General features: G+C 35.3%; 1 protein-coding gene across 1 annotated transcript in view; it reads left to right on the top strand.

Moving 5' to 3' along the window:
- Positions 1–19,519, top strand: part of LOC136847255 (sphingosine kinase 1-like) — a 47,480-nt gene that overhangs the window by 21,148 nt on the left and 6,813 nt on the right. Inside the window, exons 2-6 of the mRNA XM_067118766.1 lie at positions 1,514–1,758; positions 3,965–4,073; positions 12,573–12,693; positions 13,963–14,078; positions 16,520–16,692. Coding sequence (XP_066974867.1) covers positions 1,514–1,758; positions 3,965–4,073; positions 12,573–12,693; positions 13,963–14,078; positions 16,520–16,692 — 764 coding nt within the window. The remainder of the gene's footprint in view (positions 1–1,513; positions 1,759–3,964; positions 4,074–12,572; positions 12,694–13,962; positions 14,079–16,519; positions 16,693–19,519) is intronic.

The raw sequence follows: 19,519 nt of genomic DNA, 5'->3' as shown, positions 1-19,519 counted from the left end.
CTCACATGACTGTCAGGCTCGTAGCTTAATTTATTATAACCCAATTTCTTTCGAAATTTGTCATTGTGTTTTAACTGAGGCTATTGGCCACGTTGATTTTGTTATAGCCCATTCTTAATTGACTGGTGTTATTATAAATTGTTTCAGTTGTAGTTCATGATCAAATGTCAGCATCAGAGGTAATTATATCATTCTTCCACAGAAGGTAGAATTTCCACAGGGAAAATGTCCTCATTGACTAGTTTTAACACAATCATATTTTTTATAAGCATTTAGGCTGGGAAAAGTTTTTCGTCTCGGTGGAAGTATGTCTAGCAGTCTTAATAAAAACAAAATTTTCAAGGTTTCAAACTCTTCCAGGGACAGCAAATCCTAGACTCTTGATGTTCAAAAGACTTTACAAAAAATATGAGCTGGTCTTAACCAAGAAAAATATAAAATCAGTAATGCAACATAAGTTAAAGACATGAATGTTCAAGTCCTGGACTGGCTTGGGACAGGCCCCAAATTGTTACGGCAATAAATGTCACAGAAGGTAAGACCAAAAACAAATAAATATACAAATTATAATGTTTTACATTGAATGTGTTCACAAAAATGTTTACAAAAAGCTGTTTACAGTAATTTACACTGACTCAAGATAAATGATGTGACTTCATGTCTAGTAATGATTGAATGATTTAAAAAGAGGAGCTTGTAGATGTGGGTTGATTGTTTTCTGTTAACCTCATAGGTATCCAGTGACCAGTTGCCAACAGTAGTGTGATATTACAGTATTCTCAGTAGGAGGTTTGAAAAGCTGGTTGAAGGACATCTTGATATGTTTCTTCTTAGGTGGGCTTTCTGCAAATAAACTTTAAAAAATCCAGGTATTTACCAAACTGTATTTATTCAAGAAGGTAACTCAGTTTAAAAGTAGCTTTATTTCTCAGAATTTCCGAAGAGATTATTTTGAAATGTATAAATCTTAACTGCTGAGACAAAAAGGACACGACTTTTGGTCGTTGAAATTTGCATGAGGAGGGACGCATTCATGGGAGTACCTTTCTGTATTCTTCATCTCATCTTAATCCCTAGTCAGGGCCTCTGTTTTTAATAAATGTTTTCCAGATGTCCCTATCTTGTGTCCTCCCTCCATCTGTTCTTTTTTTCTCTCATGCCTTCTCGAATGCAGTCCCTCCTCCTCATAGGCCTTTCCCCACCTCCCTCTAGGCCTTTCCCCACCTCCCCCTACCTGTCCCAGCACTTCCATTTCCACAATAATTCCTGCAACACCACAGACTGAGTTTAAGAGTTCTCAATGAATGGACTGTGAAAGTGAGGTTCTTGCCCTGCCTGTGCAAGTTCTACTTCTTCCTAAAGCAGGGCGATCTATTTTGTATACCATAAGTACATTATGATTCAGATTGCTCATGTCTGAACAGTTAATATTAGTTTGAATGAGGTAGCTTTGTGTCTTAAACACTTTTTTCAGTAATTTCCAGGATCCCCATTTATTTTATATTATTTTCAGGACATACAAGGAGTAGCATCAACAGAAGGAAAAAATTATTGATTGTTATCAATCCCAACTCAGGACCTGGAAAAGCCCATAGAATTTACAAAAAACAAGTAGCTTGTATTCTTGGAGAGGCTGAAGTACCTCATGAAGTTCTCATTACTAAAGCGGCAAATCATGCTTTGAATTTGGTCAGAAGTATGGACCTTGACCAGTATGCAGGTTTGGTCATTGTCTCAGGAGATGGCTTACTGTATGAGGTAAGTTTGATTTCCTATGCTGTATACAGTATGTCATTATATATATATAAAAAAACCAGTCTTGTCTGCATATTGGTTTATGCTCACATGATACTGAGAGATAATTCCATTAACAGTATAGTAAATCTTTTTGTAGATACTTCTAGGAAGTATCTATGATACTTCTGGAAGTTATTGGGAAAGAGATTCAAGTGAAATGTTCTCCATCCATCTTGTGGCATTTGGTTTGTGATTAAAAATATTATATTCCATAGGTGCAAACTACTGTACTGGTTACAAATGCCTTTCTTATCCTAATATGATTAGACTAATGACATAATTTAAACTCTCTGCTCACTTGCATAGCTAGAATATGGGCACTTTGCTTGTAGGGTGACGCAGAGTTTTCCACCTGGGGGAGATTGAAAGAGAATTAGTGAATCAGCAGTTTGAATCTATGGAAATCATCTTTTCTCTCTTATCTTTGTGTTATTACAGAGAACAAAGTATTGCTTTACATACGAAATGCAGCTATTGAGATGGAAGAAGATAGTTGGGTCGATTCTATAAGGACTGACTAGAGTTTTATCAAGTTTTTTGAGCCTTGGTAACTGAACTGTGTGGTCATTAAGTAGCCATTTCTAATATTGGCCACTGTGGTTGTGCTCACATACTTTTATCAAATTTTATAGGTAAAAAATGTATGAATAACTGCAAAATTAGTATTACTGACTGTCTGTCATTAGAATAGTTGGATATTAGGATGACTGATTTAATATCAGAGCCATTAGGGAACTATTTTATTCACCAGTGCCACAGAATTTATACAAAAAGTGTTGAGATACTTCTGCAAATGTTTATCAGATTAAAGAGGAAAGAGTAGGTTCATGTTTTCAATTAATTTTTTTGCCTGCTAAATTGTATTTAATGGTTAGTCTAGTCAAGACTTGTAGGAAGCTAGAGGTAGGAGTTAGTGAAAAGATTGGTGTCCAACCTAGAGGAAATTATAGGCGTGATTTGAGCATGGATATGGTGCACTGGTGGATATCACAGTGGTATCTAACAGGTAGAGGGATGCTCTTCAGAACAGGTGCTGAAACACACCTGCAGCAAGGTGATAGCAGTATTTGAAGAAGTGATTAGGGCCAAGTTGGTGATTAAATGAGTCACCTTACTTGTAGTTAATACAGTATGCAACTATGAGATCAGCATCCAAACTGGGAATAAGGGACTGATAGACTTGTATCAAACTTTAGTAATTTTTTAGAAGCAGATTTTGCATTGCTACCCTTTGAAGGTGTCGTTAATGTTCTTAAATCCAGTGTCATTTCAACAAATACTACAGTGAATTCAGTGTGGATTCTCTGATCAGCAGAATTAACATCGAGAGCCTCTTTGATCATATGATTGCAGAGAAGGCAGTGTTGGTTGATAAATGGAAAAAGCCTGTCTGTTATCAAGATATCACATTTTGAGGCTTTATTTCTGTCATTGCATTATGGATAAGGGAGGTATGGCAGTGTTCATGGGAGAATGTGGTTGGCAATACTAAGAAAATACTGGAAAAATTTTGAGACATAGCATTGCCAGTTAAGGCAATAATTTTTTGGTTCTTTTAATTGAGAAAGATATGTTACATAGTACAGTAGAGTGTCTTAGTCTTGAGTTCTTAGGCATTGAGGTTCCCCTTAGATGTGAATTATGTCTGGTTTTCTTTTCAAGGTATTTTGAAGGAAAAGTGCTTTTTATAACAGTAATTTAAAAATTTGTTGAAGCTGTTATCCTCATAAAACATGTAGGACTCAAACATCTAGATGCCTTTTTTGATAATTTTTTTATACTCAATTTTTTACCTGTAAGGGTTAGAGTATAAAATTGTTTTAAAAAATACTTTTTTTTTTGGAAGTGACAGTTATTGTTTTGGTGCTGTTTTCTGGTAAGAAATCAGTCAGTTATCTCCTTGAAGAGTGTACTAGTAAAAATTGTAAACACTGTATTAAAGAGAGTATTTCTTAGGATCTTTAACAATGACAAAAATTATTTAAAATGATGCTTCCATCCAAGCCATTTATAAGATAAAACTAAGATCATTTTGCATGGATTGAGAAGATCTACTGCATTATAGCTTCTAGACAAAGCATTGGATACAATCGTTTTAATTTGGAACCTGACTGATTCATTACCAAGGTGATTTTCTTTTATTTCATAAAATAATTTTTTTTTGTAGATATACAATGGGCTCTTATCCAGACCAGACTGGAATAAAGCTATAGAATATCCAGTTGGAGTGATTCCTGGTGGATCTGGGAATGGTTTAGCTAGATCACTGGCTCATTATTTAGGGTAAGTGTTTACATACAACTTGAGTGTTTGACGCTCTAAGCTAGTTGATTAACCACAGTTTTAATTTTAGTGTTTTAGGGAAAGATTATTCAGCAGAAACTAACTAAACTTAACTTTTTTTTTTAAATAAGACACTGTTTTTGAATAAGCTTTTCATGTCATTTTTGTCATTGTATATCAGCTAGCACCTTGAAATGCATTTTTGTTTTCAGTTAATTACCGTAACTGGATACTTATTTGCTTTACACCATAAGAATTATATTGCTAAGAGTGTTCATTATGAGGGTTGTTTGGCTCCGCAGTGTGAGATGTGTAGTTTTCATTATGTTTACCTCATGTAATTTCAGTTGTGGGATTCATTTCCAGTCGTTTAAGGGGATCGGCCGGTTTCCTACTTTTTTAATGACAGGTTGTTGATATATAGGGGGTTTGTTTAAGGACATTATGTGGAACTTTTGGGGAAAAAAATCTTTGGTCAATGACCTTAGGTTTTGTGACACCAGAGCAATTTTCGGCCAAAATTGGCCCTTTTCAAAATGCATCTTCTCCTTTGCTTTTAGTTTTTAATGATGGGATTTGAACCACGTATAAAACACATATGAACCTTCAATAAAATGCCAGGGATTTTTGATTTTCAATTCTTCTTTGAGATATGAATTTTTTTCTTTATGAAATTTTCCGGAAAAAATGACAGAAAAAATTGACCAAAAATCAGCAACTTCAAATATTAAAAATCTCCGGCATTTTATTAATCTACCATGTCTCCCCATGTTATATATAAATTTCATTTAGATTGGTCCAATACTAAGGGAGGAGATGCATTTTAAAGGCGAAAACTTGTTTTGAGAAATGGGCCTTCAAAGTTTTAGTTACATAAAAGTTGAAGTGGGCCTTTCAAAGACTGTTACAATTAATTTTATGGTTTTAATTTTTTATTTTTGGGTAGTAATTAATGCAAAATGATTATAAATAGAATATTAATTGATTATTTATGTGCCTAAACATTATTATAAATTTTAGGTTCCTGGTCCCTCTGTCTGGATCTTGTTGCAAGGTATTACTCTAGGGTATCATAGTTGCCTACACTTTTTATTAGTGTCTGAATCCATCCTTGCCGATGGATCCTGGGAATTACTTTACATTCAATTAGGGATTCGTGATTCAAGTAATTCATCAAGTCTGCTTCACTTATGATCATTTTATTTTCAGGATCGTCATAATATCAGCCTCCAGGCTACTGCTTTCTTCTTCTAAAATATCTTTGCCCTTTAGTAGTGACAAACGAATAAAGAGGCGTTTTAGGGTGGATGTGGCTGGTCTCTGGTCAGCAGAGATCGCTTCGCGCCCGCTTGCTGGCGACAGCTCTCTCTCTCTCCGTCGCTCCATTCCTCTATGACACTAATTTCTTGAATTCTTTCTTCTCATTTCTCGCCTGGACTTTTCCACTTGTCTTTTCTGCATTCTAGAAGCATGAAGTGAACTCTTTGACCTTTTAGGCATGGTGAAAACAAAAACACCGCAGAAAAATGCAGAGTTCAGTCAAGGCTAGCGAGTGTGAAAATCGTGACCTTATAGCTTGGAAATTTATAGCATCTCTCGTACAGTCGGCGTCATGGCATGACGGTGCATTGTCATGGCTAGAATAACTAAAAAAGGTGCAAGTAGGATATTAATGACATTATACATTTCATTTCAGAGGAAGTTTTGGTAACATATATCGCAAAAACTATACCATACTAAATCATTGTTACTGGTGTTTTATGGGTATAGAGTTATTGTTACATTTGAGGCCATAACTAGAGAAATAAGGCAAATTTTAGCATAATACTTGTGACATTCTTTGAACCCTATACGAAGCCATAGAATTTTTTCATAAATCGAATTTTTTAAAGATTTTGGGTTTTTAGGTGGCGATCCCTTTAAGGATTTCCATTTTTTGTTGTTTATAGCAGTATAAACCCTGTTGGTGGGTGGTGCCGTCAGTGCACCTCATGCAGTACTCTGTAGGCATTACTTAAGGTTCTTTACAGTGTTCCTTTGGCCCCTAGCAGTAACCCCTTTCATTCCTTTTACTAAGCCTCTGCTCATATTCTCTTTCTTCCATCTTACATTCCACCCTCTCCTAACAATTGTTTCTTAGTAGTGCAAGCGTGAGGTTTTCCCCCTGTTACACCTTTCAAACTTTTTTTACTCTGTGCTGCTTAGAACTTCAGTTGCTTTCGTTATTACTACAAAGTCAGAATGCTGTGAAATACTGTCTTGCAATATTTTGCATCCACTAGTATGGAATAGGATTTTCTGGAAGGTCCATCCTGAAGGGCTCAATAATATAAGTGATGAAAGTAGCCACCAAGAAACTGTAGATTCACATAAAAAGAACATGACATGCCCAAGAACACACAAATGTCATACTGCAGAGGGAGAAAGTAATCTTGTCATGAAATACTTTGGCAATAATATCAAGAGGAATTTCAAATTATGGGCTTCACAAGCCTAATGAAACTGGAGACAATGGGTCATCAGTGTGTGACAAGTGAGGATCAGCAGATGTTCAAGATCCATACAGGAACATACACAATAAAATGTGGTGAAAATAAGTGCTTGTTTATAAGACCACTTTTCAGGACATTTTTTATATGTCAAGGAAGATGGTGAAGAATGCACAGGAAAAGGTGACAGACAAAGTTACATGCATTCCTCATAACTGGGGCAGGTGGGAGTAAGCCACAGAAATCAAGGGAGAACAAGGCCAAATTGTAAATAACCACAAAAGATTTGTAGTGGTTGCATCACACTTCTGCCAGGAAAATTACTCTGATGTATCTCACTCCTAACTTTAAACATTACAAACACTGTGACTTATACATCATTTATTCAAAGATACTCCCCTGTTGAAAAGGACCAGAGTACAGTAATGTTACTATGGAGGTTATTCAGTATGAACTCAATACAGTATGCACTGCATTTGGAACTATGAAGAGAAATGTCTGCTACATGTGTGAGGTGCTTGAGGGTGCCCTGAAGGTACAAGGGTCGTTTCCAAAGAGCTAAACACATCATTCAAGAAATACAAAAGTCATTCAAAGGAAGATCATAAGGTTATAGTGTTTTAAAACATGGCCTGAGACAGATAACAACTTGCCGTCATTTGTTTTGGCTCCAATACAGTACAGTAATCCTTCCCTACACCTGTAAGAATAGTATTGTGCCACAAGCATAAGCATGGGGTATAGAAGTGGTAACCAATTTTAAAGAATAAAGATTCAACAATGAACCTGGGGATGCTCCACCTTTGCTTATACCTTAGTCCCTTCCCTGCTTTTGCTTTCCCTGCTCACTTTCCCTCAGTCTTGGTAAGAAGACAACAATTGTAATTGTGTGAAAATATGAACACAATCACAGTCAACACCACATAGCCATAAACACATACTATGCTTATAAACAACAGCCTACTTTATGCAAAAGGCAGTTGTCTACCTTATTTTGTCTTATCTTTAACAGAATATACTGTATAAATACACTTTGAAAAAAAAGTAACCCCTTCTTTTTATCTCTCTCTCATAAATGATGCACAATTCAATAGGTAGGTAGACTACCTATGTTTCCCCACAGCCTGCCGTGGTTTTATCACCATTAATGTATATTTATACAGAAACTTTCCTGTCAGTGGTTACCATATGGTATTATATTTCATTTGTTTTACTTGTAATGTGATAAGTTTGCCTTTTTTATTCATAGTGTTTCCGTACCGTGAATTACGCAAAGTATTACATCATTCATGTTGCACTGTGGAATGGGTTCTATCAGTATGTTATTTTTAAGAACATTCTTTAAAAAGTTACCATTAATTTTCTGTGTTCTTATGATCACTGATTTCTCATTTTCCCTTATCATGGGAACTGTGTGTATGTGCGTAAAACACCGTGTTTATATCATTTGTACATACGGCATTTCTGATTGATGACATGGCCAAAGCAAATTCATTTTAAGAGCATTACTAAAAAGTAACTAATAATTTTCTGTTAATGATTTTTCATTTCACCTCATAATATCGTGGAAGCTGTATTTGTATGCATGACTGTGCGTGTTCGTGTGTTTATGTCTGCATGTGGCATTTCATCAATGTAGACATCATTGTTTAGCTCTTTTTGTTCAGTTGGCTCTTAATATGGTTATCACACATACCATAACAGTACACAAGAGATTATCTTATCACTACAGTATAGATACAGTATTATAATTCATCTCAAATATATATAATGTTCACATTCACAGTAAAATTAATTATTTTCATCATGAATTTTGTTGTAGATGTTGGCAATATGTTGAAATATGTGTAACTCCTCTCCTTTCCTCAACAAAGGGAAGAGTGTGTATGTATATATGTGACAAAAATGCACATGGTAGGGGCTGTCAAATTCATTTCTGTCTCTTTTGGGCAGTAAATTTATTATTTTTTCAGCTTTTATGAAATAAAATGATGACAAAACACATAAAAATAACAAATGAAAAATACGGTAAAAATAAAAATGAGAATAGTATAAAATAAAAATAAAAAATGGAGAGGAGCGTGTCTGCCTGTGTGTTACAGGCTTAACATTATTATTATTATCCAGTAGATGAAACCTATTCTTATGGAACAAGCCCACAGGAGCAATTGACTTAAAATTCAAGCTTCCAAAGAATATTAAGGTGTTCATGAGGAAGAAGTAAGAGGAAGTCAAGGGAAATACAGAAAGAAGAGATACCACTACGTACTTGTAACCACAAAGCTTAGAATTTCAGAACACATGCTTCCAAAAGGAAACACAGAAGAATGGCAAAATCACTAAAAAAAAAAAAATTGCAAGCAAAGGTTCCATAGTACACATAGTGTAATAATATTTCTGTTAACCTCAAAGCTTAGAATTTGAGAGCTCATGCCTGCACAGTGATGCAAAGAAGCATGACATGATCACTTGAAAACAAAAAGTCACATAAAGAACTGTTTTTTATACATTGAATTCCTATTCTGCAGTACACATTCGATTGTAATTACTTTTAACCATATATCTTAGAATTTCAGAACATGTGCTCAAACAAAGAAACAAAGACGCATGGTGCGATCAATTTAAAGAAGTAAGGAATAATTTTTAAACTATACATTATATTGGAAGTGATTTGCAGCACTGTGATTGCGATTGCATGCAGTTACATTTTATTAAACCAATCATCCCAGCATTTTAGGCATGTGACTGAGATGAACAGAGTGACCCTGTTGCTTAAAAAAATGTTTTCACAGGCAAATTTAAAAACACACTACAAGCACATTACATTTCATCGCCGTATTTTACATTTTATAAAGAAGTTTTCATGCACAAGGTAAATAACCTCATATATTTTCTGTGCAAAAGCAAGCACCCAAAAAATTGCTTTGATAATAGAGCACAGTTTCTTCACTGGTCAGACTACTGATGCTCAATGACTGATTGAAGTATAGAAATACTTGTAGTGCAGCACGCTGAGTCACTTACCCGGGAAACAAAGGGTCTACTCTGACAGGCTCAAGCAGGAAATCGTCAATCGTATGCGTGCACGCGTTTGTTCACCTTCCATCCCCACAGGCACAAAGAGGAAAGCATCGTCACATGCGCGTTTATGCATTCGTTCACCGTCCACCCTTACATGCACAAAGAGGAGCATAATTCTAACGATATTGTGCGTTTGTTCATTTACTGTCCACCCTCACAGGCACAAACAGGAAATCCTGTCATTCGTGATGTGTTCATTTGTTCATTGTCTGATATAGTGTCTTAGTATGCAGGTCGTCTGTTTTGGCGCTTTTCGGTCTACCATTCAGTAACCTGTTGTACTTACCAGATTTCTGGCAGAAGTACAAAATATTTTATATTTTTATTGGACTCTGGCAAGTCCGTTAAGTAACAAAATCCAGTAAGTTGAGATCGGTTAAGTTGAGGAGCCACTTATATCATAATACATTTATGATCTAAACTTGAAAGTGTGCCAGATAAAAACCTTAATTGTTTATCAAAGTATACGGAGAAAGCTGCAAAAGCGTACAGGGAGTTAGGCCCTTGGAACTTGCTCTGTGTAACATGTTAACAGTAAAATGAAATGAAGACGGCTTTAACGTTTTTCAAAATGGAGGATTGGAACAGACAATGAAAATTTGAAAATCACTGTAAACAAAATCAAGTTTATGGTAATCTGACAGTAAAGGAAAAAAGACCTTCTGAGAAAGTAAGTGTAAAATGCTGTGGGGAAAGTTGTAAGATTAAATAAAATGCTGTGGATTTAATGGATTAAATATTGTCTGATAGCTTAGATTATAAAAATGAAACTGGGTTAGGAATTTTTAATGAATGATTACATAAGTAGTAAAGGGAAAAAGAGGAGAGATAGGCCATGTTTGGGTGGAAGGGAGGCCTGAGGAAGGGAAAGCATTTTCTCACCTTAAGAACTTACTGGATTGTGAAGCAGTTCTTCAGTGACCAATAAGTGGTAAATTAAGTACTGGACTACTGGTAGGAGTATCCTGTGTAAACTGAACCAACATGTTTGGTGTGTGGAAGGCCATATTTTTATCTGGGCGTGAAGTCATGGCCACTTACAAAGGAAGTGGAGGGAACTGTAAGAGGTGAGAATGGAGAGATCATATTGCAAATAAGTATTTTGAGAAATGTGAGAGGCTGCAATTGAGGTGGCTTGAACAAGTAATCAGGAGGGAATAAGCCCAAAAACTATGGGACAAGGGTATAGGCAGTCATGGGCCTGATGGGAATTTAGGCAGAAAGTACAAGAAGGAAACTGGTGGGTGATAACTCATTACTCTCTGTCCCCAGGAAAGGACAAATAACGTGGCTTACTGATGTAGTGTAATGATGAATGGTAAAGATGAACCTTATTATGATGACTGCTTTAGTCCGTTTTCTGGGAGCATTCGCAGTCCGGTTGCTCAAGTATTTTGGAACTGAGAGTCTTCTATCTCATGTTCCGACGGAATTTACATCAAGGTCAGGGAATATGGTGTACTGTAGTGCAGTAATTTTAGGTTCATGCATTTGGTGGTCTTTTGCACCGTACATCCTTTAAATCATTATATTTAGGTGTATAGTCTGTTGTTATAATTTTGTGTCTGCTTGGAAGGTTCCTTTATCGCCTGTGTGTTTATGTCAGTAGGATATATAAAAAACAGAAGAACGGATTTAATTGAAAATAGATGACAACATCCACTGGGTAACCCTTTGGGTTCTTCACTTTAGGCAGACATTGATGAGGATTTGAGAAGAAATCAAACTTCAAAATATCTCGTCATAACCGAAGGCAATCATCATAAATGCTACACAGAACTTTCATTAAGAAAGTTTGGCTGAAGCCATGTCTTCTCTCAGGAAATAAGATTTCGTGTGGATTTGGATAGTTTGCTGTTCTGGTGGATAAAAGTTTTAGTAATTTTCGATTGCACTTTGTACTCTCTGTGTAGTACTCTTGCTTCATTTGAAACAGTGAAATAGGTTATGATGTATATTGTTTTATATTACCTTTTCTCAAGAGCTTTATGTTTTTAATAGTAACATAAGCCTTTAGTTTCAGTAAACCTTGGCAGCTAAACATAGTTATTTCGAATCATTCATTCCTTAGTCAATTTTTTTTTTTATTATTCTTTCATATTTCATGTAACACAGTTCCTTGGGCTTGGATCTGAGATCTTCTAGTTAATAAATATAGTTTGCTCTTGCTTTAAATTAGTCATGAAATTATGATTTATCCAGGTTGATTTTGGAATCCTTAAAGTCCTTTTCCTTTAAGCATCTCTTAATATTGAGTGATATAAACTGAAAAGACTTAATTAATATTCTGCTTACTGACTTATTATATCTGTTATAATAGATGACCTGGATGCAGTTATATCTGTTATAATAGATGATCTGGATGCAATTGGAATTTTATCATAAACCATTTCGATGCTTAGAGACAGAAGTCTTTTATTTACTTGATCTGTCAGCCATATTAGTGTGACTTTTCTGATTTTAACCCTTATTTGCTAGCTGGAATTTTCCTACATCTTCCAAAAGTTTTGGTTCAAGGAACATTGCTTCCTTAGCCAAATCATTCATACAAGACTTTGTGGTAACAATTCTCTTTCAAGGTTGCATAGAAAATAAATATTCAGAAAGGCGTTTGTTTTGTTATGATTTTGATGTTAGAGTGAAAGTACTCAGGTTACTCATATGTTATTTGTTTATATGTATATTCTCAGTCTTTTTGTGTGGGACTCTGTATAGTATGAGATAACATATGTCATTAGTTGAACATTAAGTCATTAGTGTGTTCCAGTGACACATAAAGGTACTTCCCTTTTTGTAAAGTTTATAAAGTGTGAAATTTTTCATTACCAGTACTATACAGGATTTGTTTATGAGATTACCGTGTATTATATGTTGGTGAAGACATTTACTTACTTGGATTCATAACTTCAATACCTTATATACATCTCTCCCATCCAGTGAACCTTTACCTGGCAAATCCTGTCCTGGTGTCTACGCTAATCTTGCATATGGATATACTTCACCAATGGACTCCTGTGCTTGTTCACACTCCTGATGCTCAAAGTAAGATGATGCTACAGTAAATTTCTTTAAGGTTTTACTTTTCATTATGTTTAAGATTGCTAGTGAATACAAAATTACTTTTAAATATTTGGGCAATATTTACACAAGAGGTAAAATATTGAACATTGAGTCTTAATAACATTGGAAGAAGCACCTGGACTTATGTAGTCACAGATTTAAACAAAACAGCTTCTTCAAAGCTAGAATGTCCTATTTAGGTTATATATGAAGTAAGAGAATGCTATCTTATGTGCTTTTTATAAAAGAAAAATTATTGAAGATGTTGAGTTGAATTCTTTGCAAAGCATATGGGGTATAAGAAAAATGTAAAAATAGGGAAATATAGAAGAAATTCTAAAAAGATTAGTGTAAGTGAAAGTATAAACTAGATTGTTCTGAGGTAGTTTGGTCTGTGAAAGAATAGATGATCATAGGCCCTTTTGTCTGCTGTTGAGTTTATTGTTAAAAACTGCGTATGTGTTGTTAAGATGCTGTAACTTTTTTCTTCTCAGTTTTTTTTTTTAAAGTTACGTAAGACTTATTCATCACTGGTTTAAGAATTGCTGTCATGATTGGAATGCTTCAACTTTTGTTTTCCTCTTCAGGCAGTATTTTTGGTCTTTGACTCTCCTCTCACCTCCCCTTTTGATCCTCTTCCTCTCTGCTGCTATGTGGCATCTCAGTCTCTTTTCTGCAGGTACTATTTGGGTTCCTGGTCTGTGAAGCTCAAGGGGAGAACTCATTCTCCTCTGGGTCACATTCTTAACAACTACCAGTAAAACATCCCACACTTAGGTTGGAAGTTGATGATCTCAGATTACACTATTCAGTGATTTTTCTCCTTCTGTTGCCATTCTATGGAATACTTTTCATGCTTATGTGTTTCCTGACTAACATACCGCTTCCTTTTTTTCCATTTCTGATTTTTTTTTGTGTTGCACTAGAAAAGGGCATTACGTTGCCGATCCCATGAGCATTTACATTAAACAGAAGTATGCATCGAAATGAATTATAGGACTACATTATTGTATGAATCTTGTGGTATAAAAGAGTTTTCATAGATTTATTGTAGTTCATATAACAAGTGATTTTGTTTTGGTGTTTATGGCACTAGTTGATGTTACACCACTTTGCTAGTGAAAATGAGTTAGTCGGCCAATGCACTCATGTCTAATTCATAAGTGTAAAACAAGTTTAGTTTTCTTTGTAGAGAACTTTTGCAAACTCAGAATGCCGAAAAATTATAATGCATTTTATTCTGTTTACAGAGGCTGTCTTTCCTGTCAATTGGCCTAGGATTACTTTCTGATATAGATATTGAAAGTGAGAGGCTAAGAAGCATAGGAGAGTCAAGATTTGCTTTGTGGGCCATTGCACGGATTGCAAGTATGTACTGTACAAATACTGAATAATTTGTTGCCATCTGGAATATTTTTTTAAATATTCTTTCAGAAATATATAAAGGAAGCTCATTTGTTTTGTCATGAAGTACAGTAACTATAAAATGGCTAGATGACAGTGCATATGTTCATGTGCATTTGTGAACCTTGATTTTACCCATGTTTGAGAAAATTAAGGCTAATGTTCAATTATCTTTACTAGTTACTTTTAGTTGTGTTGGTGAAATAATGATTGTTATAGTTCATTCCTTATTACTTATTAATGCACGTCAATCATTTTTTAGCTTGTGAATCTTAAGTTTGTGTTCTTGGAACTTTTTTGAATTGGTTTACATCTTGCCATACCACTTAGGCCAATGCAATGGCCAGTTTGATCGCTGTACGGACATAAAAAAAAACGAGAAGGGTAGTCATGTCGAGTGGGAACGCTTTCCTCTCAAAGGGAAGGACAAGTGTTGCCCTTTCCTTTGTAGAACTGTCAGATACTGGGATGGCAGAAACAAATGGCTTTATTTCTGCCATTAACTCTCATTTCCGAGTCACTACAAAATTCTGAAATTCCATCTTCATATGACAGATTGTTTTAAATGTGAAGGGACAGAAAGCTAGAGCCTCCTGGAGAGGTTACTGGTTCAGTAATCTCTTCTTGCCATAGTCCTACTGGACTCGTAGAGACAGCTTAAAATGAGCCCTTTTATTATTTAAGCTTGCTGCCAGGAGCATGTTGCATATTTCACAGATGTCTGGCAACCAACCAAAATCTCCTTTTTTCCTACAGGGGCTGGCTCATGGCAAGTAGTACTGAGCCATTTGCACAGGCAAAAAGCAGATTGAGCAATTTGCTGTGGTGCAGGTAATCTGTGGGTTCTGTGTTACAGCAGCCCAGCAATGAAAAAAATAAGTGTTTAAGAAAAACTACCTAGTATTAGTTACCTGTATCACTGTATAGGCAGCAAACGCTTCAAATTAAAACAGGCTGACGTGGCCACAAGTACGTGTACATATAAGTTAGGTCAGGTGATCAGTGGGTCATAACCACAAATGCATCTAAACTCTATTAAAGCAAAACTAAATTGGATACCCATACAGTGTATTTCTATACATTTCATAACTTTTGATTACCCAGTCTATTCCCAAGCACCAGGTAAAGGTTACAGGCTATGTTAGAGATAGTATGTAATTAAATTCATTAATTATTGGAATTATCATACCAAATATATGTGAAATCAGCATCTCTAGATTTTGATATGTTTGGCAAAGATCACCATCATGAAAAAGTAATTTTCAAATTCCTGTTGGAAAAAGAAGAGTGTCACTACCGGCGGAGTAATACCTAGTGGAAGTAGATCTACATTATGTAATGTATTTCTTGTAACACTTGAAAGTGTTAAAAGAAATAACTGGGGAACTTTCTATATCACAAAATCAGTTTAGTTTGATTATAAAATACTGTACTACAAAGGAAATACTGGCCTTCATTCAACACAAAGGCTTGTAAGTCAAGCATGATTGGGACCTATGGTCATGGCTGTCTCATAAACAAGAAGTTAGGCTAACCTGATTTACCCTTTTGGTAACTTCAAATTATCTGTCAATGTTAAAAAGTCACTGACTAATGAACTTCAGTAACAGTCTAATACTGTATTGCATTAATGCTAATTTTTTGTCTTGTCTGACAGGCAAAAAAAACAGCACAGCAATTACAGCATAGCCTAGTGATTTAATCCTAACTTCACACATTGTAGGAGACCTACTGGGTCCCAATTTTAACAAATGTCAGCCCATCTGTTAAAATTTTAAGAAAGTTTTCACTGGGTCTTGTACCTATGTACTTAGCTTTAAAGTTATGACGATGATTATGGTAATTGGAACAATCACTGGGGACGATGAACTCTGCAATGGACCAGAGTGTAATGGGGAAGATAGCCTACATACTCTATAGTTGTCACGTCTAAGTGAGTAAAACAAAAGAAAGAGCTGAGGCAGTTGATGTGTGGGCAGGAGGTAAAGCCCTCGGTCCCGAGTCCTGTATATTCTATCACTGTGCCAACATGCACTATTCTGGCCGAGATTGGTTGGTCTGTCTTATGGAGCCTTGGGGGGAGGGGGGACCAGTGAGAGTGTAACTTCTTAGAGGATGAACAGCGGCTACGCTATCAAAAATAGGCTTTTCCTACTCAAAACCTATTTTTTTTTTATGGTTAATCCATACCTTCTTTTCCTCTCCTTTTTCATGTTCAGAGGCCCCTGGCTACTGAATGAATTAGTTTTACCAGTCGTTATTGTTCAAGAGTATCTTCTTTTCTTTTTGTGATATGTCCTTTTCTAAATTGTTTAGAAAATATTTTTTATTCATATGAAAGTACTACAACAATAGCTTGTGAGTTGAACATACTTTTACAGTATAATTTTATTTTTTATGTACAGACTTGCGAAGGTACCGTGCTAAGTTATCATTCCGCCGTTTACATAAGGCTTTGGTGAATAATAATCATAAAAGACATACAATTCAGCGGTCTCACACAGTGGAGGAAGAACCTAACACAGAAAGTAGAGGAGAAGTGGGCCAGCTGTCAAGAAGTCACAGTGTAGCACAAGTAGTATGTATATTATTCTTCTCTTTTTTATGTTCAGTATTTGCAACACAATAATCATGTTTTTAAGATTTGTTTGATTATGAATTTACACTTGGATATACTGTAGATTTAATAATAATAATAATAATAATAATAATAATAATAATAATAATAATAATAATAATAATAATAATAAATAATAACAACAACAAATGGAACATTTTTACTGTACTTGCTATTCATAACACCTCATTTACACTTTTAAGACACAGCATGCCTTTGAAGTTAAAGGAACAGCGTGCTGTTTTGGTTAGGTCTGTATTTGAAGTCTTCTTGTGGAATCTTTAATGAGTAGCTGACACAAAACAAAATGTCCTATTACGTATGCTTATTGAAATTAGACCCACTTAAAATTAGTTTTTAGGAATTGAATTGTAAGTAATGGATTATTCCTTGTGCTATTTAATCCAGAGCTGCATGAACTCAACTTTCTTATAATTGTCAGCACTGTAGTGCCATGTTGAGCGACCAAATGCCGCTACATACTTGGTTTAGGGTGAAGAAAAAATAATGAGACTAAATATATAGAAAAGTCAAGAGAGAGGCAGAAAATGAAATTAACTCTAAGAAAAGTGCATAACCTACTGTTAAGGAGGATTTTTCATAATAAGGTAAAAAGAAGCTGGAGAAACTTTCAGAAGTTAGATTATTGTGAAAAGCAACACTCACTGAATCAATAAATGTGAGAGCTTATAGCTCGATATGACTGATGGTTTAATCCTTTACTAATGCTTTATCACATTGACAAGGTAATACATTGCCTTCATGTTTATATCACTTGTATCCAGTGTTGCTACATTGTTCACAACACTCTTAGAGTTACGGCATACTCCCAGGAATTTACTGACCGATGAGGTATGGTGTGAAGATCTTGTTGCAGTTTCTTCTGTTATTTCTGTTGCCTGAAGTTAGTGATGTTCAGTGTTTTGGTGCATCTCGGTCTTTGCAGAGAAAAGAGAGTTGGCTGGGTTAAGAGCATGGTCGTCATTCCCATGAAAAAGCATATTAGAACAGCTCACATATGGAAGGGCTGTTGATTGTTTTGAGTTGGTTGGCAGTGTTCTTAGTAAAGTTGTGTTATCCTGTTAAAAACCAAATTTACTTTAAGGTTCTGAAGCAGATGAAGGAGCCAGTGCAAAGTAAGAGGCTTGAGGAATTGACTGACAGGAATTGGATACTGTACCACAACGATGTACCTGTGCTATTCCCTGTTTTGTGAAGTATGAAACTGCTGTCTTTCCCTAATCTTCCTCCTCTTGGAATTTGGCCAGTCACTTATTTTCTGATTGCAGAGGGTCAGTAACCCACAAAACATGTTCCAGGATGCATTTTGTGGCTATAAAAACATGCTAAATTATGTATCAACACTGGATGGAAATAATTTGAAAGAGGTAAATCACATTAACTTGAACATGAGGCAGTAAATATACTTTACAAAATTTATTTTATGTACTATAAATACAAACAATTTATTTTCATTTAGTCTGAATACTAATTACTTCATATACAGTATTTCTGATGAGTTACTACCAATTATCAGGTGACAAACAGACCTTCAGTATTGTTCCAATTGGAGATTGATACAGTTGGTAATATCCAGGTTCAAGGATCTTAAGGTATATTTATGGTTTCTGGTATCATGGATCTTGCACAATAATAATAATATGCATCAGAAATGTTGCAAGAATTAAAGAATAAAATGCTGTATGTAAGAGAAATAACAAAGATAAGGAAGTTAAATAAAAAAGAAAAATAAATAAACTATGAAGTGAGACACTTGTGAGCCTGCTTAACTAAGTAGCACTTGCGCTCAGTTTGAAAGGAAGTTCCGACGATTCTGATACATAATTATTCCATACTTTAATTACAAAAGAAATAAAACATATAGTAAACATCATATAGTAAAACCAAAATCGAGTGGCAGGGCAGACCTAAGGTAGATTAGTAGTGTCAGATCTATGAAATTCATAGTATATAAATTGCACTGAATAGGGAATTTTTAAAAAGAATTCTTAAATAGATTTGCCCCAGATTTTTTTTATTTTTCTACAAAAATGTTGTCCATTCCATTTCCATTACCACAAGATAACAAAAAACTAGTACGTTTCACAAATGTGGCATAGTTTTTTGAAGAGCATCGCCAAATGTACTGTATGGTGAAGAAGTATTCTAATCTTATTTATAAATAAAAGACCCTAACAACCCTACAAGACAATGGAGTATCCTTTTAAAGTATGTTTAAGCACCCAGGCAAAGGAAGTCGCCTACATTGTTTTCAAGTGTTTTCAGCAGGTGAAAAAAAAAGCTTAATCTTTGATATATCAAGATTGAGGAATCGTTTGACTGCTGCAACAGGAGTGAGTGAAAGAACTACAGTACATTTTGGTTGCATAGAGAAGTTTAAGATGAAGACCAGACAATTTTTCATGAACCAACAAACCCTCGTTTAAAAACTGACTTTGCTTGATTACCAAAAATCTACACACACAAATGTACTATTATATAAAGTTCCAGCCCCTCATAGTGTCAAAGGAATTGTAATGAATCCGACCAGGTATTGATAGAACAGATTAGGCACAGCATACCAGGAAATTGAAGACCAGTTACCTGGAATGATGAATCATCCAGAACTTTAAACCTAGGATATTTTGTGTCCTCTTACGAGTCTTTCCTTTGCCCCGAAATTACAATAAAAGAAAGATGGCATGTCTCATAGGTGTCTCGGGGTAATGAAAAGTAGAAAAGTGTGGAAAGCACAAGTTGGCTGCTTTTGATCATGATGCACTTGGTG

This window comes from Macrobrachium rosenbergii, chromosome 16 (genome assembly GCF_040412425.1).
Source record: "Macrobrachium rosenbergii isolate ZJJX-2024 chromosome 16, ASM4041242v1, whole genome shotgun sequence".
NCBI classification, from domain to species: Eukaryota; Metazoa; Arthropoda; class Malacostraca; order Decapoda; family Palaemonidae; genus Macrobrachium; species Macrobrachium rosenbergii.
This window is presented reverse-complemented; position numbering and strand designations above follow the sequence as displayed.